Source organism: Dama dama, chromosome 25, assembly GCF_033118175.1.
Source record: "Dama dama isolate Ldn47 chromosome 25, ASM3311817v1, whole genome shotgun sequence".
Lineage (NCBI taxonomy): Eukaryota > Metazoa > Chordata > Mammalia > Artiodactyla > Cervidae > Dama > Dama dama.
This window is the reverse complement of record NC_083705.1, coordinates 43,362,481-43,390,032: the sequence shown is the minus strand read 5'-3', so window position 1 is coordinate 43,390,032 and position 27,552 is coordinate 43,362,481. Positions and strand designations below refer to the sequence as shown.

Here is a 27,552-nt window from a genome sequence, read left to right as displayed (position 1 = left end):
GCATCCATGTACTATGTAGCTTACATAAAGAAGTTATCATAAATCCCAGTGAGTTGAACAGAATTCACAACATCCTGGTAAACACGTAAGTGTGGCTTGTCTATGCCCAGTCTCCTAGCAAGGTGACGGGCAGGAGTCACCTGACAGCTATTTATTGAGCATCTGTTACATTCTGGGCACTGTTCAAGATACAGGAGATGCCTTAATGAGCAAACACAGACACAGGTCTTTGCTCTCATAGAGCTTCTATTCTTGAGGGAAGAAAGAGACAATAAACAATAACCTGCAAATAAATATATAAATAGATACTAGTAGTGCCATAGTAGAACTGGAAATACTGCTGAGTTAGGAATAAGAAGAGCTAGGCAGGGACAGATATGGGCTGCCGTTTCCAGTAGGATGGTTAGGTCAGTCTCACGGAGAAGATCAAAAGACTCCAAGGAGGTGAATGAATTAGCAATATAAAGAACCGCCAGTAAAAATATCCTAAGGTGGGAGTGTGCCTGACAGGTTCCAGGAGCATTGAAAGGCCAGAGCATCTGGAGCTGAGTGGTGGGAGATGAGAGAACAGAGTTACAATTAATCGGGGGTCAGGTGGGGTAAGAGCTCAAGGGTCACTTTCATGCCGAGTAAGTGAGGAGCCACTGCAGGGTTTTGAACAGAAGAATCGCCTGGTTGGATTCTCTTTTTAAAATGACACTCTGGCTGCTGTGTGGAGACTAGATGTGAGGGGGTTAAACATAGAAACAGGGAAACCTGTTAGGAAGCCATCACAGTAGTTCGGGAGAAAGAAGATAGTGACTCAGTCTGGGATGCGTCAGCAGAGGTGGTGAGGAGTGCTTGAGTTGCGGCTTTATTTTGAAGATAAAGCCAAGAGGATTTTCTGATGTGTTGGATGTAGGTGTGAGTAAAAGAGAGGAGGCAAGAATGATGCCAAGATTTTTAGTCCAAGCAACTAGAAGAAGGACTATGTCGGTTTGGATGAAGGAGACTGTAGGTGAAGTGGGTTTTGGTGGTGGTTGGCATCAGGAGTTCTGTTTTGCATGTGTTCCACCTGAGATGCTTGGTAGACGTCCATGTGTCAGGAAAGCAGTTGAATACATGAATCTGGAGTTCGGAGGAGAGGTCAAAGCCCAAACAACGGTATTTAAAGCCAAATGTAGAAGAGATCAGGCTTCCCAGGTGGCTCAGTGGTAAAGAATCTGCCTGCCAATACAGGAGATGCAGGAGACACGGGTTCAGCCCCTGGGTCAGGAAGAGCCCCTGGAGGAGGAAATGGCAATTCACTCCAGTATTCTTGCCTAGAAAATTCCAGGGACAGAAGAGCCTGGTGGGCTACAGTGTATGGGGTCACAAAGAGTCAAACACGACTTAGCAACTGAGCATTCAGGAACATGGAAGAGATCATCAGGAAAGGGAGTGTAGGTACTAAAACATTAAATCAGAGATAAGGAGGATCCAACAGAAGCTGCTGAAAGGGAGTGAGGTGAAACCAGGAGGAAGCCAGGAAAGGGTGTCCTAGAGGCCAAGAGAAGGAAATATGTCAGGAGGACAAGTGATCGATTGGCAAACACAGTTAATAAGTCAGGTGAGGTGGGGACACAGAACTGGCCATTGGACTTAGCAGAGATAGAGGACACTGGTGACTTTGAAGAATTCTGACCAAGGTAGATTTAAGGGAAAATGAGAGGAGGGAAGACAGTGACTACAGACAGCTCTTTCTGGGGAGTGTTGCTGCCAAGGGGAAGAAAAATGGTGGTAGTTACCAGAAAACAGTTGAGTCAGAAGTTTTTCTAAGATGGGAGAAATAACAGTAGGTTTAATTGGCTTAGATCTCAGGTTCTTTAAATAGCATTGTGACATCTAGAATTCGTAGAGAAAATCTGGTAAAATACTACTGCTGGTGTCATGTGAGAACTGAAAATAGGGAGGGTGGAAGAAGATAAAAATGATATGTGAAGGAAAAGAGAGGGGTCTGAGGATTGATAGCTGTTAAATTCTGTGAGTTTTGGGGGAACTGGTTATCAGCAATGTCTAGATCAACTCCTTGTGTTGTACCAGGCATCTTGTCCAGTGCCTGTATGCAGTTGGCATCAATCTCCCCCATCCTGATAGCCCCCCAAATCCAGCTTAATCCTATGATAGATCTCTCAACTAGATGCATAGATCTCATAATATAAACCTGAGATCCAGGTCTGAGATTCCTCTGAGGTAATAGTGATGGGCCTGGCATAGATTTGGGAGTCAGGCAAGTTGACATTCAGATCTTAGCTTGGCCACCCTCCTGTGGCCAATCAAATCTCTCAAGCTTCATTTTCTTATCTGCATGAAGGGAAGGATAATAATGACTACCTTGTTAAGGTTGTACAGCATCCCTTGTAGCTCAGCTGGTAAAGAATCCACCTGCAATGCGGGAGACCTGGGTTTGATCCCTGGGTTAGGAAGATCCCCTGGAGAAAGGAATGGCTACCCACTCCAGTATTCTGGCCTGGAGAATTCCATGGACTGTATATCCATGGGGTCACAAAGAGGCAGACACGACTGAGAGACTTTCACTTTATAAGGTTGTACAAAAATAATGAAAGAATAAATATAACCGCAAATGTTGTCACACAAAAGAGCCAATAATTTAATTTCCTGCTTCCTTCTAAAATATAGCTTAATTATATTTCTATTCTTTGCGTTCATCTTTTCCCAACAATTCAGAGGCACTTCTTCACTTGGACTCTTGAAACTTCAGACTCTCTTTCTTTAAGAGATTTGTTTTTCAGTTGTCTGAGAGTAAAAAAAAAAAAAAGAGCACCTTATAAAAAGCCTTTCTCCCTATGTTCAAATAACTGTAAAATGGACAATATAGATTTTTCAAAAGCTTCCCTCATACCCGGTAAGAGACAAAGCCTTACTTCAATTATTTCAGCTCCAGTGTAATTTTCTGAACAGGCTGTATATACCTGAAGTGAAGATTTCATGAGTAGTCTCTACTCTTGCTACTCCCTAACTGTCTTCATGCCCTGATAGCCCAGATTCAACAGTGAACTCATCTAGACTGTTAGAATCCCAGGGCTTAGCAGCTATCATCCAACTCATAATGCATAGCTGCTCATGAGAAAAGATTACGGGAGGGTCTTCATTCCCATTTCACAGAGAAACTAAGAAAAGCACTAGCAAGTTGTGAAATTGTGTAAAATATACCGATTGTCCCTGAGATTTACTCAGAACACTTCTGAGGGCATCTTTAAAGGACTTCTTAAAGAGAAAAACATTTCCCAAGTCTAACTCCTCTTATCAGTCTACTGTAATTTTCTCATTATTCCTCAATCAGTGAGGATTTAAGGGGGGAGGCAGCTGAGCTATTGCCTAAGGAGTTTTATTTTTTTTTTAACAACTGATTATCGATTTATTAAAAAGATTGATTTAGGCGTCGGCAATGGTGACTTCCAACTCGACTCCTGACTCAATACTGATGGAAGTGATCTGCTTGACAATTTCAGAAGGGCTGTGCAGGTCAATGAGTCGCTTGTGGATCCTCATTTGGAATCGATCCCAAGTCTTAGAACCTTCACCACAAGGAGTTTTCCTTGTAGTTATTCTCAGAGTCTTGGTAGGCATCCGAACTGGTCCTTTCACTTTGAGATTCTTTTCCTTCTCACCTCTGATCAAGTCAGCACACACCTTCTCCAGAGACTTCACGTTGCGGCTCGTGAGGGTGATCCTAATCCGGTGAATGGCCACCTCTGGCTCCACGGGAGTCTTGCCGGTGTCTTTAAAGGCCATGGCTGCGGCTCGGCTCCCTGACTGACTTGTTCCTCGGCGAGAGCGAACAGCGGTGAGTCAGGAACAAGAGCCGGCGGCGCTGAGCTCCGCTGCAGCGGCGACCGCGTCTTCCTCAAAGAGGTGCCTAAGGAGTTTTAAACTATCACAAGTATATCAAAATTTCACTGGAAATATAAGATGAAGACAATTGTAGTTACTAGAACTTCTCTCATCAGTTCAGTTCAGTTGCTCAGTTGTGTCCGACTCTTTGCGACCCCATGGACTGCAGCACGCCAGGCCTCTCTGTCCATCACCAACTCCCAGAGCTTACTCAAACTCATGTTGATTGAGTCGGTGATACCATCCAACCATCTCATCCTTTGTCGTCTCCTTCTCCTCCCACCTTCAATCTTTCCCAGCATCAGGGTCTTTTCCAATGAGTCAATTCTTCACATCAGGTAGCCAAAGTATCGGAGTTTCAGCTTCAGCATCAGTCCTTCCAATGAATATTCAGTACTGATTTCCTTTAGGATGGACTGGCTGGATCTCCTTGCTGTCCAAGGGACTCTCAAGAGCCTTCTCCAACACCATAGTTCAAAAGCATCAATTCTTCGGTGCTCAGCTTTCTTTATAGTCCAACTCTCACATCCATACATGACTACTGGAAAAACTGTAGCTTTGACTAGACAGACCTTTGTTGGCAATGTAATGTCTCTACTTTTTAATATGCTGTCTAGGTTGGTCATAACTTTTCTTCCAAGGAGCAAGCGTCTTTTAATTTCATGGGTACAGTCACCATCTGCAGTGATTTTGGAGCCGAAAAAATTAAGAATCTTACTGTTTGTGTTGTTTCCCCGTCTGTTTGCCATGAAGTGATGGGACTTCACAGATGCTATGATCTTAGTTTTCTGAATGTTGAGTTTTAATCCAACTTTTTCACTCTCCTCTTTCACTTTCATCAAGAGGATCTTTAGTTCTTTGCTTTCTGTCATAAGGGTGGTGTCTTCTGTATATCTGAGATAATTGATATTTGTCCCGGCAATCTTGATTCCAGCTTGTACTTCCTTCAGCCCAGCATTTCTCATGATATACTCTGCATATAAGTTAAATAAGCAGGGTGATAATATATAGCCGTGATGTACTCCTTTCCCAGTTTGGAACCAATCTGTTGCTCCTTGTACAGTTCTAACTGTTGCTTCTTGACCTGCATATAGATTTCTCAGGAGGCAGGTCAGGTGGTCTGGTATTCCCATCTCCTTCAGAATTTTCCACAGTTTGTTGTGATCCACACAGTCAAAGACTTTGCCATAGTCAATAAAGTGGAAGTAGATGTTTTTCTGGAATTCTCTTGCTTTTTTAATGATCCTGTGGATGTTGGCAATTTGATCTCTGGTTCCTCTGCTTTTTCTAAATCCAGCTTGAACATCTGGAACTTCATGGTTTACATACTGTTGAAGCCTGGCTTGGAGAATTTTGAGTGTTACTTTGCTAGCAGTGAGATGAGTGCAATTGTGAGGTAGTTTGAGCATTCTTTGGCATTGCCTTTCTTTGGGATTGGAATGGAAACTGACCTTTTCCAGTCCTGTGGCTACTTCTGGGTTTTCCAAATTAGCTGACATATTGAGTGCAGCACTTTCACAACATCATCTTTTAGGATTTGAAATAGCTCAACTGGAATTCCATCACCTCCACTAGTTTTGTTCGTAGTGATGCTTCCTAAGGCCCACTTGACTTCACATTCCAGGATGTCTGGCTCTAGGTGAGTGATCATACCATTGTGGTTATCTGGGTCATGAAGATCTTTTTTGTATAGTTCTTCTGAAGAACTTTTCTCATAGAGAGGACCAAATCCTCACGTGGGATTCTTGTTAATAAAAGAGTTCCTGAAATGCCCTGTAAGGAGATGAGTCCATTGACCCATAGGGCTTCAAAGTTTTTTTGGGGTGGTGGTGGTGGGGTTCTAAGTTTTGCTGAGTGAGCTATGAAAGTTTAGGGCCAAAGTTGAATTGCTGGGCAAGACAACTAAAGCTAAAGCCTGTGAATCACTGACCCTTTTATATAATCCCCTAGGCAGTGAGCAGCTTGTCTTAAATAAGTATTGATCATATATGTGAAGAATATTGATTTGAGTTTCTGCTCAAATCCTTGGGAGAATGGGTAGAGGTTAAACACACAGGTACTTTTACTTCTAGTCAAAACCTCATTAAAATGGTTTCAAAGTATTTTTTTAAAGTATATGTTTGAGTTTTAAAAAAAAAATAGTTAATTTTATTTTGTTTACACTGTGTCTTTGTTGCTGCATGGGGGCTTTCTCAAGTTGTGGCGATCAGGGGCTACTCTTTGTTGTAGTGTGTGGTCTTCTCATTGCAGTGGCTTCTCTTGTCCCAGAGCACAAGCTCTGGGGTACATGAGCTTCATCAGTTGTGGTACATGGGTTTAATTGCTCCGTGGCATGTGGAATCTTCCTGGAGAGGGATCAACCCCATGTCTCCTGAATTGGCAGGCAGATTCTTATCCACTGCACCACCAGGAAAGTCCTCAAAGTATTTTTGTTTTTGATTTTTTTTTTAAACAAAATGATCAACAGAATTAGAGTAGGGAATCATCCACTGAATTCTTGAAGCTGAAAGGTATATGTAAGAGTAATAAATGACTTAATAGACTTAAGAAACTACAATCTTAAGCTGGCAGTAAGGAAAGCTAAACGCCTATCAGATTTGCATCTTGAAATCTCCTAAGTTTCCAGAGACTGGAAGCACTAGATTCTTCTAGAAGTAGGAGGTGAATGGGAAGCTAAGATAAAAATAAGAGATGAAAATGTGATTAAGAAGTAGTCATTCGAGACAGCAAGAGAGACACAGATGTATTGAACAGTCTTTTGGACTCTGTGGGAGAGGGCAAGGGCGGGGTGATATGGGAGAATGACATTGAAACACGTAAATTATCATATGTGAAATGAATCACCGGTCCAGGTTCGGTGCATGATACAGGATGCTCGGAGCTGGTGTACTGGAATGACCCAGAGGGATGGGATGGGGAGGGAGGTGGGAGGGGAGTTCAGGATGGGGAACACATGTACTCCCATGGTGGATTTAAGTCAATGTATGGCAAAACCAATACAATGTTGTAAAGTAAAATAAATAAATTAATTAATTAAAAAAAAAAAAAAAGAAGTAGTCAGAGTCCCAGCTATCTTTTAAACACCTACATAGTTGAGCAGTTCCTCCCCATTCCTTCCTCAAAAGATTAGTAAAGCAAAAGTTCTGTGGCACTCATCACAGTTAAGATGGGTACCATATTGAAAAGTATATGTACACAGGATGCTGAGACTTCATAGTCTTTTTCTTTACTCAGGTCCCATATTTTTGGCAGACAGACTTTCCCTTTTAGGTAGGATATAGGAGAATCCTTCTTTGGGATTTGACTAGCCTAAGAGGAAAGACTTGATGTTGATATTGAAAACTCTTGAAACAGCCACAGTAAAGTTCATAGTCAAGAAGTCCACTAACACACAAAATTTACAATGAGCTTTTGATTCCTGAACATTTAATTATGAGCAGATAATCAAGGCTTCCCAGGCATCTAAAGAATGCCTCTAACATGAAAAATAGAAACAAAAATTATAAAAAATAAATAAACAAATTGAAAGGAACAGACTATGTGAAGAAAAGAAAATGTAAAAGAGCCATAGAACATGAGCAGAATATTATATAAAAGGAAGTAATAACCAGAGGGCAAAAAGAGCTCTGGTATTTTAATATATGATATAGAAATAAAAACTCACTGTAAGGATTAAAATGAGAAATCTTTAAGGGCTTCTCTGGTGGCTCAGCTGCAATGCAGCAATCCACCTGCAATGTGGGAGACCTGGGTTTTATCCCTGGGTTGGGAAGATCCCCTGGAGAAGGGAACAGCTACCCACTCCAGTATTCTGGCCTGGAGAATTCCATGGACTGTATAGTACATGGGGTCGAAAAGAGTCAGACATGACTGAGTTACTTTCACTTTCACTTTGGAAGTGATAAAGAAATGGCAAAAGGAAAGGAAAGAATTAGTGTCCCATCTGGGATATCAGATATACAAATAACAAGTATTTTTACAAGGAGGAACAGGGGGAAAAAAAAAACAACAACACAGGAGAGGTCACCAGTGGAATAGTTCAGAGATATTTTCTAGAACTGAAGGGCATGAATTTATAGCTCAAAAAGGTCCACACATGAAAACAGACCCAAACCAGAGGATGAAGACAAAATGCTACAAAATTCTAGAATGTTAAAACAAAAACATAGAAAAAGTCAAGAAAAGGGGTGGCTTTGGACTTCAACAATACTGTCAACAAGAAGACTGTGGAGCAATTACTTCAAACTTCTGAAGGAAAATGATTTCCAACTCAAAATTCCATACCCAGCTGAACTATCAATCAAGAGTGAGGATGTAAGACTCTTGACATTTACCTCTCTCATGCCTTTCCTCAGGAAGCTACTGAAGGATGACTCCACCAAAACAAGACAGGTAACTTAGAAAGAACCAAGAGGCAAGACATAGGATGCAGGGAACAGGAATTCTAGCCCAGGAGAGTGATACAAGGAATCCCAGAACAATGGTGGAGAGAAAATGCTAGGATGATAAATACTTTAGATAAAGAAGGCAACCAGTCCAAACTGAAAGAAGTCAGCAGGTTCTGGATGATATATCTTCAGCAAAATGAAATTGAGAAAATATCTGACATGCCTTAATGTCTTGAGAAGAGATTTATGAATTAAGTACAAAAACAAATAAACTACTAACAGTAAAAATTGTGTATTACTCCAGGGGACACAAATTAGACATACTAGAATACTAGGATGGACTTATTATGTAAGGCCTACACACTGTGATTCCAGGAAGGTTCAGAGGACACTTCCTTTACCAAAGCAGTGAGGAAATCATTCATTAGGTGAGCCCTGGCATCCTTGAAGAGCTCTGCTGTGGGAACTCTTGAAAGGACGGTGGGAACTGCTGCCATCAAACTGAGGTCCCTGGATTCAGTGGGAATGCTGGAATTTCAGGGTTACATGGACCAAGAAGCAACATTTAATGATCAGAGATTTGGTGGGCATGGTTATCATAATTGGCAGCAAGCTGAGTAGTAGTCAGAATAGTCTTCTGACTTAATGAGATCTTTGAAGTTGGCTAGTTATCATGGCAATAGGTGGGAGCCTATTATATTGTTACTTGATTTGTAAGAGTCTAGGCCTTGTGAACAGAAATCGAATTTGAATCACCACAGTTTTTTTGTTTGTTTTTTTTTTTTTACAAGACACTGTTCCTTTGAAGGAGCACCAAATTATTAGTCAATCCACAAATTTAAGTTCAACATTTAGTTACTTGGGAATATCTGTTCTAAGAAAAAGGGAATCAGCAGAGCATATATTTTAGGCTCAATGGCTTCTTGGTTTAGGCTGATGTTCTGGTTGTTTGTGACTTACTCTCTAGGCTCACAGAGAAGCTACAGCCCTTCTACAATGTTGACTATTAAAGTTTAATATCTAATGTTCAGGGCCACTTCACTGAAATACAGTTGCTGCCATTGTTGCTGTTCTATAATTTATATTATTTTTACTTTCATGTGGCTTTCATTTTATTCGTTTTTTTTTATATGCACTGAAATTATGCTGCTGAGTATATGACATTTCTCCGACTAGTGAGAAATTGTCTGTTACATTGACAGTCCCTGATGAACCATGACTCCCTGTGGGTATTTATGCACTTCTATAGCCTCTCCTGGAAGCTGATGCAGAAGTTATGCTTAATCAACGTCGTGCCTAAGTCTTTAGAAGTCCTGAAAGCTCCTGTTTCTTTGCACTTTGGCGAAAGCCAGCCACACACGGAAGTCTTAACTGCCCTGAGAGCACCACATTATGGGAAAGCCCAATATAAATACCACATGAAGGGGCCGCATGTAGGAGAATCAATAAACCCAGCTAACAGTAACAACCAAGATACTTGGTTGCCAACCCCAGCTAGGCTTCCAGCCAATAGCAAGAGCAGCAAGCCACCATGTGTGTGTGATGGTCCACCATCTTGAAAGTGAACCCTCCAGCTTCCAGCTGGGAAGCCAGCCTAGCTGACACTGTGTGAAACAAGAGACAGCTGTTTTCAGAAAGCCCAGTCCAGATTGAAGAATCATGAATGAATAACTAACGAGGTTATTTTGAGCCATTAAGGTTGGGGGTTGTTATTAAGTAACAGATAGTTATAGTACTATTTTTGTTTGTGTGTTTGTGTGTTGTACTTGGCACCTGGTGTAGCTCAAGGATCTGTGTTAGGCTCCATTTTCTTAGGCAGCTGTGAAAAAATTGCTGCTGATCTTTGCATATAATTCTCTTGGCAAAGATCTGTTTCTTTGGGTGGTTGTCCAACTAAGGAAATATTTTAGACTGCTTAGACATTCAAGAGAACATATGCTGAAGAGTCTATGAACTCACTAGTCAGAATTTTCTAGTATTTTGGACCAACAGAGTTACACTGCCCTCGGCCTTGTAGCTGAGTCTGGCCTGAGGGCTGGATGTGGCTTCTCTTGACCTTGACTGCTCTCATGCTATTTCTCTGATCTGCTCGTACTCTTGGTTCTCAATTTGCTTTCAGCTTCTGGGGAAGGCCTACTGATTCCATCCTCCTAGTTTTGTGTGGGAAAGAATACTTTCCCAGAAAAAGATGTTAGAGACATGTCCCCTTAGGAATAAACAGACTTCTTCTTCCATGTTGTTTTCAAGTAGCCTTTTTAAAAACCCCTCCCCTCTAACAATCCCTATAAAGGAGAAAAAGCTAGCCTTTATCATATAAAAGTGACATGACCAAAATGTTCTTTTAATGTTTGAAGATCAGCGGGTCCCATTCCTCCCCTTTTAGTCCATCCTTCTCAGGGATGGGAGGCTCTGCTGACCTATGGGGCTCCTCTCAGCACTCTCACAACTGTCTCTCTTCTCCTGGCCAGACTTTGACTGGTGTCTTCTGCTCATGAGCCCTGCATGTGGTGAGAGCTGGGTTTCACCAAGAGATAGGAAGCTTGGCAACCAAGAGATAGGTGCATGGGAAAGAGCACCAAATTCTGAACCAGACAGATCTGGATCAGAATGCTAGCTCTGGCATTTCTCTCATTGTGTGACCTTAAGCAAGTTGCTTACACTCTCTGGAGTTTCCTTATCCCCAGACTATCATATTTAATACTTACTTTATAGAGTTTCTCTGAGGTTTGAAAGTAAATTGTACTAAGAACCTAAACCATAGAGTGGATGGTCAAAAAAAGGTAGCAGGGATGAAGATGATGATGGTGATTAGCTTTAGAGAAAGAAAGAAGGGCCAGAGAATTCTTAACTGCTTCTTTCTATCAGGGCTACCTTACTGAGTTCAACAGATTGAAGAGGAATAGGGGAGAAGAGAGAATCTGGTGGGAAGAACCAGGATTTGTTCTGGTCTGCGTATCCCCTCCAGGTCTGTGTATTGCACTAAGCAGGCTGGGCACCGCATTGCCTACTGTACAGTAGTACATGGTGACCACCTCTTTGTTGTTTAGTTGCTCATTCATGTCCAACTCTTTGTGACCCCAGGGACTGTAGCCCACCTGGCTCCTTTGTCCATGGGCTTTCCCAGGCCAGAATACTGGTGACCACCAAGGGATCCAAATTCTGTGGTGGCAGCTAGGTGGGATTAATCACACTGGGTGTGCTGGGACCAGCTCCCATCAGCTCACAAGAGCCAATTGTTCAATTTTTAGGAATTTTGCCAGCTGTTAAATGCAGCTATTATACAACTTAAGTGATATCAGCTGACAATCACATCCTCAAAACTCATCACTTTTCTGATTATTTTACTGCATTTTCTGTTATCAATGGTCTTGAGATTATTTACATCTAGGACTTGCACTGTGGAAATACTGCATAATTATGTGCTAAAGGAACATCTCTCTCCAACTGTGTGTTCAATAATGTTTCACAGGTGACTTAGAACTGGCCACGGTGTATTTACACCATAGAAATTGGCAAGGGCTACAAATGAGGGCATTTAAAAACCTTTACCAACATGCCACTGAATGTAGATAAGTCTGAGAGAAGAAATAGGAACAAAAGCATTTCATTGTCTTGGAACCCACAGTGTGTTAATTATATGTAAACCAATCACTAACACTGGTGAAAGAAAGAAGGAAAAGGAAGGAAGGAAGAGAAAGAAAGGAAGGAAGGAAGGAAGAAATAAATTACTGAGGAGCGCAAATCAGGATATGTTGCTCCATCCCCTCATCATTATAACTAGAGAAAACCCATGTGCTGCAACAAAAACATAGCCACACACACACAAAAAAACCCCAAGCAAGAAGACTTAGAAAACAAACAATGTATGGCAAAAATCACTACAATATTGTAAAGTAATTAGCCTCCAACTAATAAAAATGAATGAAAAAAAGAAAGCAAACAAATGAAAAACTTAAGAAGGCTACAGACAGTCCACTTCAGGACAGTAAATTCAATTCTTTGGGAGGAGGTAAGGTCCAACCTGCATATTGCCTATCACCATAATGAATGATGATAACCCAACACCATACAATGACACCAAACACCACCACCATAGCTCTTGGCAGGGACTGTGACAGAGAGAGGCTCAAATAAGTCATGGTGGGGGATTCCAAGTCGCTCATACAGTTCTGACCCTTAAGGGTTGCCAGTTGCTCGACGTACAGACAAAACATGGACATTAGATGGTATTTCATCTCTGGAACAGAACTTGATTCTTACCTTTTAAAATGCATCAACAGATTTGACTGACCTTTCACCCCTATGCTTTTCCAGCTCTTAGTTCTCAAAAATCCCCAGTCTCATTTTTCCTTCTGCCTTTGTAAGTCACTGATTTGCTCTGAGGTTGCATTCTTTAGATTAGCGAAGTAGGTAAGAACTTTGGGCTCTGGGGTCAGACAATGGAATCTAAATCCTGCTGACCCTTATTAGCTGTATAACTTTGTACTGGTTTCCTTATCTGTGAAATGGGAATGATAATAGCACCTATGATGTGGAATTATTTTGAGGATTAAATTAATTATACATATTAACTTGAATTTGAGCAGGCTCTGGGAGATGGTGAAGGGCAGGGAGGTCTGGCCTGCTACAGTCCATGGGATCGCAGAGTCGGACATGACTGAGTGTCTAAACAGCAACAACATCATAACTTATTGAATTAAATTGTTCAGATCTTATGTGACACATAGGGCTCAGAAAGTGCCTGGGATAATGTTTTTTTATTAAAAGTATTTATTTATTTACTTTTGGCTGTGCTGGGTCTTCTTTGCTTCCCCTTGGTTTTCTGTAGTTGCAGCAAGTGGAGGAGTTGTGGTTTGAGAGCTTCTCATTTGGTTTCTCTTGGTGCGGAACACTGGCTTTAGGTCACACGCTCTGTAGTGGTGGCTCACATAGGCTTACTTGTCCCATGACCTGTGGAGTCTTCCCAGACCAGGGATCGAACCTGTCTCCAGCCCCTGGATCAGCAGGCAGATTCTTAACCACTGGACCACTCGGGAAGTCCATGCTATAACTATTCTTTTATTATTACTATATGAAGCTATTCCATGCTTCACCCCTGTAATATTTCAGCCTTCCTTCCTGCCTTTTTTTTTATACTTTCTCATCTTCTCTAGAAGTCTCTTTGTTTGAATGTTATAATTTAATGACTGAGAAGAGAAAAAAAAAAGGCATCAATTTTTTCCTAATGCCTTACTATACATATTAAGGCCATTATCATTTACCTTTCTGGCCTGACTTTTCAGACAGTTTTCAAACCTAACACAGTGTTGCAAATGTAGTGACAATGACCTTCATTAAGATTTTAATCTTGGAGGCATTTTATCCGACATTCCACTCTTTAAACCAATTTGACTAATAAACTCTTCCCTTTTCACAAAGAACTGTTCATGTGTAATAACTACTGAAGAATGATGCTGTCTGTTGCCACTCTGTGTCAGAAAGCCTGGGAGCACTGGGAGATTACTTCTAGAGGTGGCCAGACGTGGGGATAAGCATCTCCCCCTTGTTTAGTTTCCTATTGTGCGCCCCCCACCCGCCCCCCCGCCAGCCTCGCTCTGCCTGCCCCTTGTCTTTCTCCCTCCTACTTAGAAGCATGGGGAGAGTGTGTGTGTGTGTGTGTGTGTGTGTGACTAATGACATTTTGTATACAGCAGCCACCTGTCTATTTTTTGGGTTTTTTTTTTTTTTTTCGTTTCAATAGAAGCAAGAATGGAAATAAAGACATCTACGAAAACACTGTGAAGTATTTATACTCCCCTCCCTATGAAGGTCTTTATCAAATCATGAACTTGAAGCAAAGTTTGCAAGCCTAGAATTGGAAATGTTGAGAAAGGAATGCAAAGAAGGAAGGGAAGCGAGGGTTATTAAAGGTCTTGGACATATCCTGGGAAACCGAGAGTGTAGTTTCTTAAGTAAGGAAGAGGGGCCGCAGAGGGAAAATGAGAAAAGCCTGAGAGCTGTGTGTACTAGTTATTTAAGGAGTGAATGTGTCCAGTAGCTAGGGATGGGGGTGGAGGGGCAGCAGAAGGGAGTATTCTAGAGTTGGAATGCCTGAGTTCACACACAAGCTTCTTTCTAATCCTGTGACCAGTCACCTAATATACTCAAAGCCTCAGTTGTCTCATCTGTAAAATGGTATCCATCAGGTTGTTGCAACGGACAATGTAGGAATCACTGTATAGTCACAAGAGCTGGATTTGGAACAGATCTATCTTGGTTCAGATACTGGCTCCATCACAGACTCGCGAGCTGTGTGATTTTGGAAAAGTTACTCAGTCTCACTGAGCCTCGGGTTCTTAACTGTAAAATAGGGATATAACAAACCTAATGATGGGATAATATAGGGGACCAGTCAGAACATATCTGACATCTAATAAGTGTTAGATGTTACTCTTCTGCCTTTAGCTATACCAGTGTCTGCCTTGATTTTGTTAAGTACCCAGTATAGCTCTTGACACAGTCAACACTCAGTTATTATTATCAATTATTTATTAAGATGCTTGTTTTTCTCTCATAATATAGTACATGGTCTTTAGAGAAAAATATAAATATATTGGAAAGTAGAAAGAAAAATGAATCACTTTGAGCCAACCGCTATGAACTTTTGATGATCTTTCCTCAGGGTTTTGCTCTGTATATTTCTATATGTGCATTCATTTTTGTGGACTAGTTTGTTTATGTAACATAATAAAAGCATTTCCTCATGTTTTTATAAACATCATTTTTATGAAAGGCCATCATTTACATATATGTTGGTATAATTTACTTAAATATTCTTGCCTGATTTCGTGGTTTTTTTTAAATTTTTCAGTATTATAAATATATTGAGATGAACATGCTTGCATAAAACTTTTTTATTTTATGTCTGAGATATTCTTTAGGATAGATCATGAGAAGTCAGACTACTATGTCATATTTGGATATATTCAAGAATCCTCAGACATTGCCCAATTACTTTCCAAAAGAGTTGCATAAGTAAAAACTACAGTCAAAATGTATAAAAACACATCTTCATTGAACTGGGTTTTATCATTTAATAATTCTTTCAATTTGTAGATAAGCAGTGGCCCTCAGTATTGCAGTAAGTTCTACTTTTTAATTACTCATGTGTTTTGAATGTTTTTCTCTGTGTTTTTCCAAAAAAACTTCATCTTTTTTAGTAACTTGTCTGTTCATGCTTTTGTCCATTTTACTTTTTAAATCATAAAATATTTCTGTTGTATTTCATATGAGTTCTTTATATATTAAAACACATTAATGTTTTTTCTGTCTGTAACTATTTGTACCCAGGTTGTACTTTAACTTTGGTTGTTGTTTTAATAGGAGGAAATGTGTTAAAAAGTTGTATAACCTGTTTATTTTGCATATGATTTCTTCTGTTAACAAAACTTTAAAAATAAACATGCTGGGGTAGATGAGGGTGAATGGGGAGCATCTCGTTTATGTCTTAAAAAAATATAAACTTGTTTCATTCTTTAATCCATCTGGAGTTAAAGTTATGTTTGTGTGTTGTATGAGTTAAGGCTAGAAATTGATTTTCTCTTCTAATTTGCTAACCAGTTGTCCTAGTGTCATCTGTTGAATAATTCTTCCATTACCCATTGATCCAAGATGCCTTTCTTATCATAAATTAAGTTTTTTACATTCTAGGGCTATCTGTTCTGTTCTATTGATCTGCTTGTCCATTTCCATGCCAATACCGTGGTGTTTTAATTATAGTTGAAAGGTATTTCAAGTCCACTACTTTAAGAGAGAGCCAGAACAATTATGTGAATGTGAGGATATAGGCAATAGGTGCCTAAGAGTTTTGTTCTTCTTGCTGTCTTTGGGCTCTGAACAGGTCACAGAGTGACTGGTATTTGTTGAGAGGAGATACTTAGGGATGCAGCCAGGTCACGATGAAGATTCCCAGGCACTAGCTTCCCTGGACAGTGCCTAGGTGGTTATCACTGCCATTTGCCTTTCTGACCTGCTTTTGCTGTGTTCCACATGAATTCTGCACACCTACCCTCCGACCCCTGGGATAGCATCTTTCTTCTTATCTTGGTAGAATGCTACTGTGGAAGAAAAGTGGAGGAGAGCTGCAGCCAACTCATGGTGATTTTGTGAATGAATGGTAAATAGATCCTTGCTGTTGTAAGCCTCTGTGTTTTGGGGGTCATTTATTACAGCAGCACAACCTAGTCTATCTGAACTGAGTATAAGAGTCAAAATATTTAACAAATGATCTGACATGAGCGTTGACTAATCCAAACGGGTACCAGCAGGGGCACCATGGAGGTGCATACTGCCTGATCGTTGGCCACATACTTTATTCAAGTCTTATCATCCCATTTCTTTAAGGTGACTTTGCATATCTCAAATCTCATTTACTGGGTATTGATTTTCTAACTTAGATTTTATAGTCCTTAGTGATTCTAGTCCCTCTTCTCTATTACCTATGGCATGATTTGCTGTGCTGGACAATAGACAGCTCTTCATATTTTATTGTTTCAGTTATGTTTATCATTTCTACTTAATCAGATCATAAATCCTGATAGGCATGGTCAATGTTTATGCAACTTATGTCCCTTCACTGGCTATAGTGCCACACTGAACCTTCCTTCTTTCATTCCACAAATATGTTTTTTGTGCATTTTATGTTTCCAAAATCTAAATGTGAGACATTCTAATCTTACTTCTTAATTAATCGTAAGATTTTATATACCAAAATTAAACAGACCTGGGGAATTTCCTGGTGGGCCAGTGGTGAGGGTTCTGTGCCCAGACTGCAGGAGTCATGGTTTTGATCCCTGTTAAGGAACTAAGATCTTACATGCTGCTTGCACATCCAAAAAAAATAAATAAATAAAAATAAATAGACCTGCACATATGGGCTGGATCTAGAAGCATTAGAGGGAGACAAGGACTTTGGCATTATCCTTAACAAGAGAGACTGCTGTAGAGCTTAGTGATTGAAATGCTTGGGTTTTGGAGACCAGCTTACCTGGATTACTAGCTGCTACTTATGGGTGTGTGATTGGTGCAAGTTATTATATCTGTCTCAACCTCAGTTTTCTCATCTGCAAAAGGAAAGTTCTTTGTGAAGATTAGATGAAAAAATATGTGTAGAGAATAGAGAGGGTCAACTATGAGTGATAAGTGGTATATAAGAGGTATTTTGTTATACATCCAAATTTGTTGATAATAAAATATGCTATACTGGTCTTTCCTGATAAGAAGAGACAGCAGGTTTTATAATAATAATATTCATCTCTCAATGAGATTATATACTCTCAAAAGGATAGTTTTTTTCTTTTTTAATGTGGCTTAGAAATACTAAAACAATGTCACAGGCCCATATGATTTTAGTATTTTGTAAAGTGAATTTTGGACTTCCCTGGTGGCTCAGATGGTAAAGAATCTGCCTGCAGTGAGGGAGACCTGGGTTTAATCCCTGGGTCAGGAAGATCCCCTGGAGAAGGGAATGTATTCTTGCCTGGAGAATTCCAGGGACAGAGAAGCCTGATGGGTTACAGTCCATGGGGTCACAAAGAGTCAGACATGACTGACTGACTAACACTAAAATGAATTTGGATTGTCTTTACTGGGGATAAAGAGTTTAAGCACAGAATCTGCTCCTAAAAGCACAGAATATGGTCCTTATATTTATTTGTTTTTATTATTAGTGTAGCCCAGGTATCTTTGCTCCCCTCTTCCCCGTTTCTTGGTTGGTCAGTCAAATTTGGCTCCAAGATCCATGTGTTACTACTCCCCAAGGCTCTGGAGTTGTCCTTGGTTCCTAGTCTGTCTCCTTCACCTTGCAGTAGCTGCTTAATCTCTCTCTTTTTCAAATTCCTCACCTCTAAAATAGGACAGTAGTAGTGCCTGTCTCTCAGAGTTTTTATGAGAATTGCTGAATTAATACATCCAAAGTGTCTAGAACTGTAACTGGCAAATAATCAAGAGATAAAATAATCAACAGTAAGTAATCAACAGAATTCAGTTACTGTTACTTTCTACTCCATATTTTTGTTAAGTTTGGTATTTTTTATTGGAGATTTGGCATCTCCTCCATCTTGCAGGCTCAATTCCTCACATTCTGCTGCCTTCCAAAGCCAGTGATGACCCTCATCACCCCATGAATCTCCTTGAGACGTGAGGTCCAATTCAGTTGCTCTCATTATTTCTCTTTTGGGGAATAATCTTGTCAGATGAGTTTAACCCCTAGCCCCAGACTAAGGGGAATAAAATTTCTCTGTTTTTTTTAATGTTACCTTTTAAGATGATACTAAGAAAGGGTGGAGGGCAAGGGAAGTCTTGCTGTTTTGGTTCAAAGGCAAAATAAGTAGGATGTGATTTTTGCTAATAATCACTGCCCATGGAGTAAATCTGTTTCTTTCCATCAACCAATGATTCTCCCATCACATAATCTTGGAAGTAATTGAGAACATTCATTTTGGGGTTGGAGAGGCCTGAGGTCAAATTCTGGCTACTCCACTTTCTATAATCTTGAACATGGCAATAATTGTCTGTTCTCAGTTTCCTCTTTAAGAAATGGGTGTAATGACCGTATCTTGCAGAGCTGTTGAAAGAATGAAAAAAGAGTAACTTAATGTCAGGCCTTTTGTTTGCAGTTAGGAGTTACAGAGATCTAGAATATAGAATCCAGTTTGGAATTACCGTGTTAATCCATGAATGGCTGAGGATGCAACAACCTGGGGTAGAAATTCCATCCTCTTTTCCTGGCCTGGGGATCTGTGTCTGCCCAGAAGAGGAATCCTTTCCCTCGTTGTGTAAAAATAACCTTTGGGCTTGGAAGTGGTGGAAGGGACTCTCTTTGTCAAGTGCTGATGAGTGCCAGGCTTAGAGATGGTGTTCAGCAAATTATAGCCATTATAATCTTTAGCAAATTCATATCCCCAAACTATGAAACTGCTGTCTTTAAGATTTCCAGCATTTTGGGAAAGGGGAGGTGATTGGTTACATTTCTGTTTTGAAATGACTATTATTCTCTACTCCCTAACTTCCTTAGTGATTCAGTGGTTAAGACTGCTTTCCAGTGCAGGGGTTGTGGGTTTGATCCCTGGTTGAGTGGCTAAGATCTCACATGCTTCATGGCCAAAAAACCAAAACATAAAACAGAAGCGATATTGTAACAAATTCAACAAAAACTAAAAAATGGTCTACGTAAATTTTTTTAATCTCTATTCCCTGAAGGACAAGACATTTTAAACCTTTTTGTGATCACATACAAGCTAATTCAGTCTACTGATTAATAAGCTTCATGTTCTACTAACCCCATGGTTTTACCAGGAAGAAGCCATGGGTGAAGTTTTGGCCCAAGGCCTCTTGCCACCACACTGAAAACTGCAGGGGCCAGATTCACAGGGAAAGGGGGAAGCTGCTTCTCAAGCAGGTGTAGCCTGGAGACCCCAACCAGATGTGCTGCCATATGCTGGGACAGGGCTGGCAGAAGGAAACAGGAGAGATACCTTTTTCTGAGCAAAGAGAAAGAGTGAAAGCTGCTCTTCTCAGTCACTGTGGATGTGCAGGCCCTGCAAGTCGGCAGGGTGGGGTGATACCGGCTTTCCATTGCTGATTTTCAGGGCTCGGGACAATTCTGCACCAGTAGGGAGACAGTCTTGCCTGGAAGGGGACTCTGCAAGAGCACAAGGGTCTCCTTTCTGGGATTATCATGAACAAAAAAGTAAGGATCTATATTTTTTCTTTGGTAGTTTTATTTTGGGATTAATTTTAAATTTACAGAAGAGTTGTGGCAATGGTATAGAGTTTCCATATGTCTTTCACTCAGCTTCCCATGATATGATTATCTTATGTGGCCATTTATCAAGGCTAACCCTACAATGCTACTAACAAATGTACAGTCCTTATTCAAATTTTATCAGTTTTTCACAAATATCTTTTTCTCTATTCCAGGGTCTACCCAGGGTAGCACACTGCATTTCATTGTCATATCTCCTCAGTTTCATTCAATCTGTGGACTATTCTCAGTCTTTCTTTGTCTTTCATGACCTTGACCCTTTTGAAGAACACTGATCAATTATTTTGTAGAGTGTCATTCCATTTAGATTTGTCTAATATTTTCTAATGATCAAACTGGGGTTGGGCGTCTTTGGCAGGAATACCAGAGAAATGAATTATCCTTCATATCCCACCAAATCATGATGATGTCAACATGAGTTCTCACTGGTGATGTTAACCTTGATCACATGGTTAAAGTGGTGTCTTCCAGGTTTCTCCAGCGTTAAGCTACCATTTTTTTCCCTTTCATCTTCTATTTATTAGAAGTGAATCACTAAATCCAAGCCTCACTGAAGGGGAGGAAAGTTAAGTTCTACCTCCTGGAGGAAGAATATTAAAGATTTTTTGGACACATGTTAGAAACCACTATTGTCATTGAAAGAAATAAGTGAAAGTCACTCAGTTGTGTCCAACTCTTTGTGACCCCCATGGACTATACAGTCCCTGGAATTCTCCAGGCCAGAATACTGGAATGGGTAGCCATTCCCTTGTCTGGAGGTCTACCCAACCCAAGGGTTGCAGGTGGATTCTTTATCAGCTGAGCCACCAGGGAGGCATCATTAATAGATATTTTTGATGAGCTACCTTGAGGCTTGATCTTAGTGTCAGCTCTTCACCAGCTGCTGAGATCTCACACGACGCTTAGCTGCTCTGAGTTTTAGCTTCCCTGTCATTAAAATCAGAGGTTAGGGCAAACCAGTGGTTCTCATACTGTGGTTTAAAAACCGGCACCATCAGCATCTCCCAGGAGCATGTTAGACATGCACATTCATAGGCCCCATCCCTCTCCTAAAGAATCAGAATCTCCAGGTGGGACCTGCAATCTGTTATTCCAGCCTGTGGGAGTGATTCGGATGCTCCCAAACCTCAGAGAACCGCTGGATTAGATGAACTTGGATCTCCCTTCTGAGGGCTTCCCTGGTAGCTCAGATGGTAAAGAATCTGCCTGCAATGCAGGAAACCCAGGTTCAATCCCTGGGTTGGGAAGATCCCCTGAAGAAGGAAATGGCAACCCACTCCAGTATTCTTGCCTAGAGAATTCCATGGACAGAGGAGCCTGGCGGGCTACAGTCCACAGGGTTGCAAAGAATCAGTCATGACTGAGTGACACTTTCAACTTGTTTCTAGCTTAAAATCTTCTCTCTATATTCTTGTCCAGATGCTTTTGTAAAATTTCATAGTCTAAGTTTCTTTGTTCTCCCCCATGTTAAAAGATCTGAGCATTTAATCATTATTAATAATGAATCACTGTGAAGTGATTTAAATGATTTCTGCTTGGGGTGGGGAGAAAGTGCATGCACATGTACATGTGTGTATATATGTGCATGTTTGTATATATGTGCAGGTGTGTGTGGCAACAGGCGGCTGATTAGTAGAGGCTCACAGCTTCCATTTGCTTTTCTTGGTTGATGTGGTCAGAAGCGAGCTCCCACCAGTGACAACAAAGGCTCACAGGGGCAGTCTCTCACACAGTCGGCGCTTTACAGCTGGTTTTTGCCTTCACCCTCTTTAACACACCTGGAGTTAGGGGAGAACAGAGCCTCGAAGTCCATCATCTAGTTGTTACTATAGTAGGTTGCAAGTTCTGTGGTGCTTCCACTCTCTCCAGCATCCCTCTCCATTTCTGGCATCTGTGCTATGCTCGGCTTGTTGACTGATTCCTATTTTAAAAAAATTTTTTTGGAGTATAGTTGCTTTATGATGTTGCATTAGTTTCTGCTATACAATGAAGTGAATCAGCTATCCGTATACATATATCCTCTTCTTCTGGGGCCTCCCTCCCGCCCTCCCCCATCCCACCGATCTAGGTCATCACAGAGCACGGAGCTGAGCTCCCTGCGCTGTGCTGCCGCTTCCCACTGGCTGGCTGTTTCACACGCGGAAGTGTATACATGTCAGTCCTACTCTTCCAATCCGTCCCACCCCATCCCCCTGCCCCCATGTCCACACGTCTGTTCTCTACGTCTGTGTCTCTATTCCTGCCCTGCAAATGGGTTCATCAGTACCCTTTTTCTAGAGTACACATACACGCGTTAATATACGATACTTGTTTTTCTCTTCCTGACTTACTTCCCTCTGTATGACAGACTCTAGGTCCAGCCACATCTCTGAGTCTTAACAGGAATGTTGTTAGAGGCTCGCAGCTAAATTTCCCTCTGCCAGAAGGCCCCAGCTGGGCCGGAAGGACTCCTTTGCAAGATCCCCTCACAACCCAGCTGAACCCCCGTTTATGAAACAGTGTGATTCTTGGAGGCGGGCCTGCCCCTCCTGCTAGTGCATCGAGAGCAAGAGTTCAAATAGACACCTCCATACCACCTGTAAAAACTTACAGTCCATTCATTAAGTAAACTATTAGATACAGTGTTTTCTCTCTTTCCTTCCTGACCAATATACTTTCATGATGACCTGGAAGACCAGGTTCAAATTTAGATTTCTCAGACTCCTTGAGTTTTACTTTGAAAGAGGCAGCGTGGCCAGGACTGGTCCCTGAGGCCTGGTCCGGGGCTCCTCTTGTTCTGTCCCTCCCTGAAGGCTGGGCTTGTGCACACATGTGGACACCCCAGCCAACAACCACAACTCCATCCGCCACCCATCATGGCAAACAGCAACCCTCTGGCCACCCTGTCACCGAGGGCATACCCACCAGTAGCATGGGTCACCCTCAGAAGAGCAGACCCAGGGAAGAGGCCACTGAAGACCAGGAAGCATGCTCAGGACTATTCTGGCAGGGAACCCAGGGTCTAGGGTGCTCAGGAAGTGGTCCGCAAGTGGAGATGCCCCAGGCTCTTATAGGCGTGTCATCGTGGCCTGGGACACACACTCAAGCCAAGGTACCTGGTGTGGCCAAAAGAGGATCCAAACCGGTACTTCTTTTTTTTTTTCCATTTATTTTTATTAGTTGGAGGCTAATTATTTTACAAGATTGTAGTGGTTTTTGCCATACATTGACATGAATCAGCCATGGATTTACATGTGTTCCTCATCCTGAACCCCCTCCCCCCTCCCTCCCCATCCCATCCCTCTGGGTCATCCCAGTGCTCCAGCCCCGAGCACTTGTCTCATGCATCCAACCTGGACTGGCGATCTGTTTCACACTTGATAATATACATGTTTCGATGCTCTTCTCTCAGATCATCCCACCCTCACCTTCTCCCATAGAGTCCAAAAGTCTGTTCTATACATCTGTGTCTTTTTCTGTCTTGCATATAGGATTATCATTACCATCTTTCTAAATTCCATATATGTGCGTTAGTATACTGTATTGGTGTTTTTCTTTCTGGCTTACTTCACTCTGTATAATGGGCTCCAGCTTCATCCATCTCATTAGAACTGATTCAAATGTATTCTTTTTAATGGCTGAGTAATATTCCATTGTGCATATGTACCACAGCTTCCTTATCCATTCGTCTGCTGATGGGCATCTAGGTTGCCTCCATGTTCTGGCTATTATAAACAGTGCTGCGATGAACATTGGGGTACATGTGTCTCTTTCAGTTCGGCAAACCGGGTCTTCTAAAGCAGGGCCCACAGCTGTCTGGGCCTACCTGTGCCAGGAACCGCTCTGAGCCATTCTCTTCCCTCTTTAGTGTTCTGGGGATGTTTCCATGTGGTATTTAGGGGAGTAGAATGTCAGAGTAGGGGGAACATTATAAATCATCTAATCCAGCCTGGTGGTTAGCTAAGGAGTAAACTGAGGCATTGTGCAAGGGTGAAGTACATTCAGGAAAGGTGGCTTACTCTCTGGAATTATACTCTGGTGCTGTGGATTATATTCGGGAATTACACCCTAGAATGGTAGATTTCAGAGGGAAGCAAGGTTGTGATGTAGACCATGTGCTGTGCTTAATCGCTCAGCTGTGTCCGACTCTTTGTGACCCCAGGGACTGTAGTCCTCCAGGCTCCTCTGTCCGTAGGGATTTTCCAGTCAAGAATACTGGAGTGGGTTGTCATGCCCTCCTCCAGGGGATCTTCCTAACCCAGGGATCGAACCCAGGTCTCCCGCATTGCAGGAAGATTCTTTTCCCATCTGAGACACCAGGGAAGCCTGATGTAAACCATAACTGCCCCACAGAAAGAAGCTAGAAGGGCTCTGGGAAACACTTTGTGCTGCTCCTCAATGTGTGAGAATTTTTCATCCCCAGCTAACTAGAACAAACACTGTTCTGTGTCTAAACCTACATTTTTAGTGTTGCCTTGAAGGCATCACCTTGAGAGTGGCTCTAGTGGCAGATCCTGGTTACATATTCATAGTGCTTGCTTTAGTAATAAATGGTTGGAGCAAGCTTCAAAAAGATGGAAATAAGCTTTTATTCCTATTCAGAATGTCTTGATTATTTTTAGTTAGTCTGGGCACTTTCCATTGCATCAGTGAATATTACTTGGTTCATTCCGTGAAAGTCAAATAACTAAAAAGCGAGCAATGTATTTCTGTCACAGATGATATTTTTGTTTGCATTTTGGAGTGTTTTTATGAATTGGATTACAAAGCTAATTGAATCAGAGATGAATTTTGTGCAGGAAGTCAAAGTATTTTATGAAATAAAATTACCATGAGAAAATGACCTAATCATTCAGAAGTTTCTAATGCAAAATCCTAACACAGTTTTGAAAGACTTCCAAAGAAGAAAGCCCCTGTAAAGAATAGAGCTCCTTCATGGCAAAGAAACACACTTTTTAATTTATTTATCTCTTAAGAAGTATAGCTTTTAGCTTACAAAAACACAGCTTCCGGATATATTGTATAAATGCATTATACTTGTTTAAATGGCTACAGTTCTTCAAAACTAGCTTTCTATTGTGTAATATATAATCCAACATTCTAAGCATTGTTGGTTAAATATGAGTATTATTTTTGTATTTAACTGCTTAAATCTTGTTTATTCCACATGTTAGCGACCTACCACTTTGATTTCCTTTTTAATATTGAGGAAGCACTAGTATGTTTTTATATCATAATAGACAAAATCCTAGAGGAACTCAGTGTTCCAAGAATTATCAAAACTTTTTTTGCTTGCTCAAGAGTTTTTGGAGAGAGTAGCTTGGGTTCGACTTGCCCTGTCCAATGATAGGACATTCTCCTGATGACGCACAAGTTGTAGAGATGTGAGGCCAGTCTCATTAGTTTCACTTCTAATCTTTCACTTCCCTAGACAGAAGAGATTGATAGAAATACTTTGATCGGCTCATTCTGGTGGGGACCACACTCCGATATCCCTTTATCTCCAAAACTGGTACTAGGCCAAGCCTCAAGACTTCCCAGCTGCCTGGACTCTGTCTCCAGCTCAGAGGGGCCCACTGGGTGGTGTGCTCCTGCTTTCAGCCTGCCCCCTATATGGATACTCCAAGGATCCTGCAATCTCTGTGTAAATATCATGCTGACTCTGCAAATATAGCTTCAGACGGCTCCCAGCTGGAGACCTGCCCTTCCTTCAAGGACACCTCAAACACACACACAGAGAAAAATGCTGTGCTCACAATACAAATGTGCCTTAAGACAAGCCCTCTGATGCTTCCTTATGACAAGGTGACCCTTCATATAGCCCTCCTACTCCTAAGATTTAGAGTCTTCAGTCCTGTGGCCTTCTACTGCTTTGCAGAAAAAAAAGTTCCATTTGTTGGTGTAATAGTTTATTAACACACATTCTTTTGAGGAAGGTGTAGGCTGAGCAAGCTGAGGGGGGGTAATTTTACTCTTTAGGGTCTGGAAAGGCCAGAGAAACCTTAAGGGAAGTCTTGCGAGCGTGTGTGCTAAGTCACTTCAGTCGTGTCCAACACTTTGCGACCTATGGACTGTAGCCCACCAGGCTCCTCTGTCCATAGGATTCTCAAGGCAAGAATACTGGAGTGAGTTTTCATGCCCTCCTCCAGGGGATCTTCCCGACCCAGGGACTGAACCGGAGTCTCTTGAGTCTCCTGCATTGGCAGGCAGGTTCTTTACCACTAGCGCCATCTGGGGAAGTCTTGACAAGTGGCAAATAGGTTCCACTGCATGTGCAGCTGTGAAGAGGTGGTGCTGCTGCTCCAGGCAGTGGATTGAGGAGGGTTCCGAGGCCTCCATGAACAGGAAAGAATGGACTCCCTGTGATCAATTTGATGCTGAAGGTGACTTCCAGGTTTTTGGAGGTCATAGTGGATGGTGATACCATTTACTTGAACAAGGATTACTGGAGGGGCTCAGGTTAAAGAGAAAGATGATGGATTTAGTTGGGATGTGTTGAGTTTGAGAGGCCCACGTAACATCTGGGTGCACTTGGCAGTTGGGTACATAGACCTGTCCTCTGGGAGAGTGGGCTGGCCTCGGGAGATGGACTGGGGGGGCACCAGTACATGTGTGTATGACGGGGAGAGATGAGAGCACCTGGGAAGAGAGTATAGTGGAGCTGAGAAAAGGAGTTGGGCATAATCACCGAGATGTTGTTTTCAGTCGCTAAATTGTGTCTGTTTGCAGCCCCCTGGACTGCAGACACCCAGCTTACCTGTCCTTCACTATCTCCTGGAGTTTGCTCAAACTCATGTCCATTGTGTCAATGATGTCATCCAACCATATCCTCTTCTTTCACCCCCTTCTCCTCCTGCTGTCAATCTTTCCCAGCATCAGGGTCTTTTCCATTGAGTCAGCTCTTTGCATCAGGTGGCCAAAATATTGGAGCTTCACCTTTAGCATCAGTCCTTCCAATCACCAAGTACACAAACTTTAAGGGGTAGAAAGAAGAAGATCCTCTCTTCTTTGTTACTTACTGTCTCTGTCTGATGCCTCACTGATGAGATCTTACGTCAACAGACTCTTGATCTCAGTTTCTTCATCTGTAGAGTGGGAATAATGTCTTCTTTCTTTGTCCCATATTGTTACAAAGATCAGTTGATTTCTGGTGAAACATGGTGGCTTGAAGTAGCATATTTACTACTGGTCCCTCCAAAACCCCACTGAAATACTTGTAAATTGGGGCAAAGGCATTAACCTGCAGGAGAAAAAAGAAACAGAAGATAGAAGTGATGAAATATGGAAACCAAAATGCACATGGACAGATAGCAATGGATTTAGAAACTAAAGAATGATGGTTTTTAGGCCAGGAGTGACGGGAAGAACAGAGGCTGACTTTTGCCCTGTTTCTAGATATTTAGGCTGTTTGTGATTTTTCTACATCACAGATGATTCTCTGAAGAACATCTTCAAGGGAGCAGCCTTCTCTTAATATTCTTTCCTCATGGCCAACTGTAATCCCACGTC

General features: G+C 41.6%; 2 protein-coding genes across 2 annotated transcripts in view; one reads left to right on the top strand and one right to left on the bottom strand.

Moving 5' to 3' along the window:
• The window catches only part of EGFLAM (EGF like, fibronectin type III and laminin G domains), a 191,142-nt gene that overhangs the window by 31,763 nt on the left and 131,827 nt on the right, over nucleotides 1-27,552 (top strand). The window lies entirely within an intron of this gene.
• LOC133046668 (small ribosomal subunit protein uS10-like) lies at nucleotides 3,415-3,798 on the bottom strand. The gene has a single exon (XM_061129570.1). The coding sequence runs from the start codon at nucleotides 3,772-3,774 to the stop codon at nucleotides 3,415-3,417; it is 360 nt and encodes a 119-aa protein (XP_060985553.1). The 5' UTR covers nucleotides 3,775-3,798.

What these genes read in the sequence shown, in the direction of transcription:
- LOC133046668 (XM_061129570.1), bottom strand. Translation starts at nt 3,774, where the DNA reads ATGGCCTTTAAAGACACCGGCAAGACTCCCGTGGAGCCAGAGGTGGCC.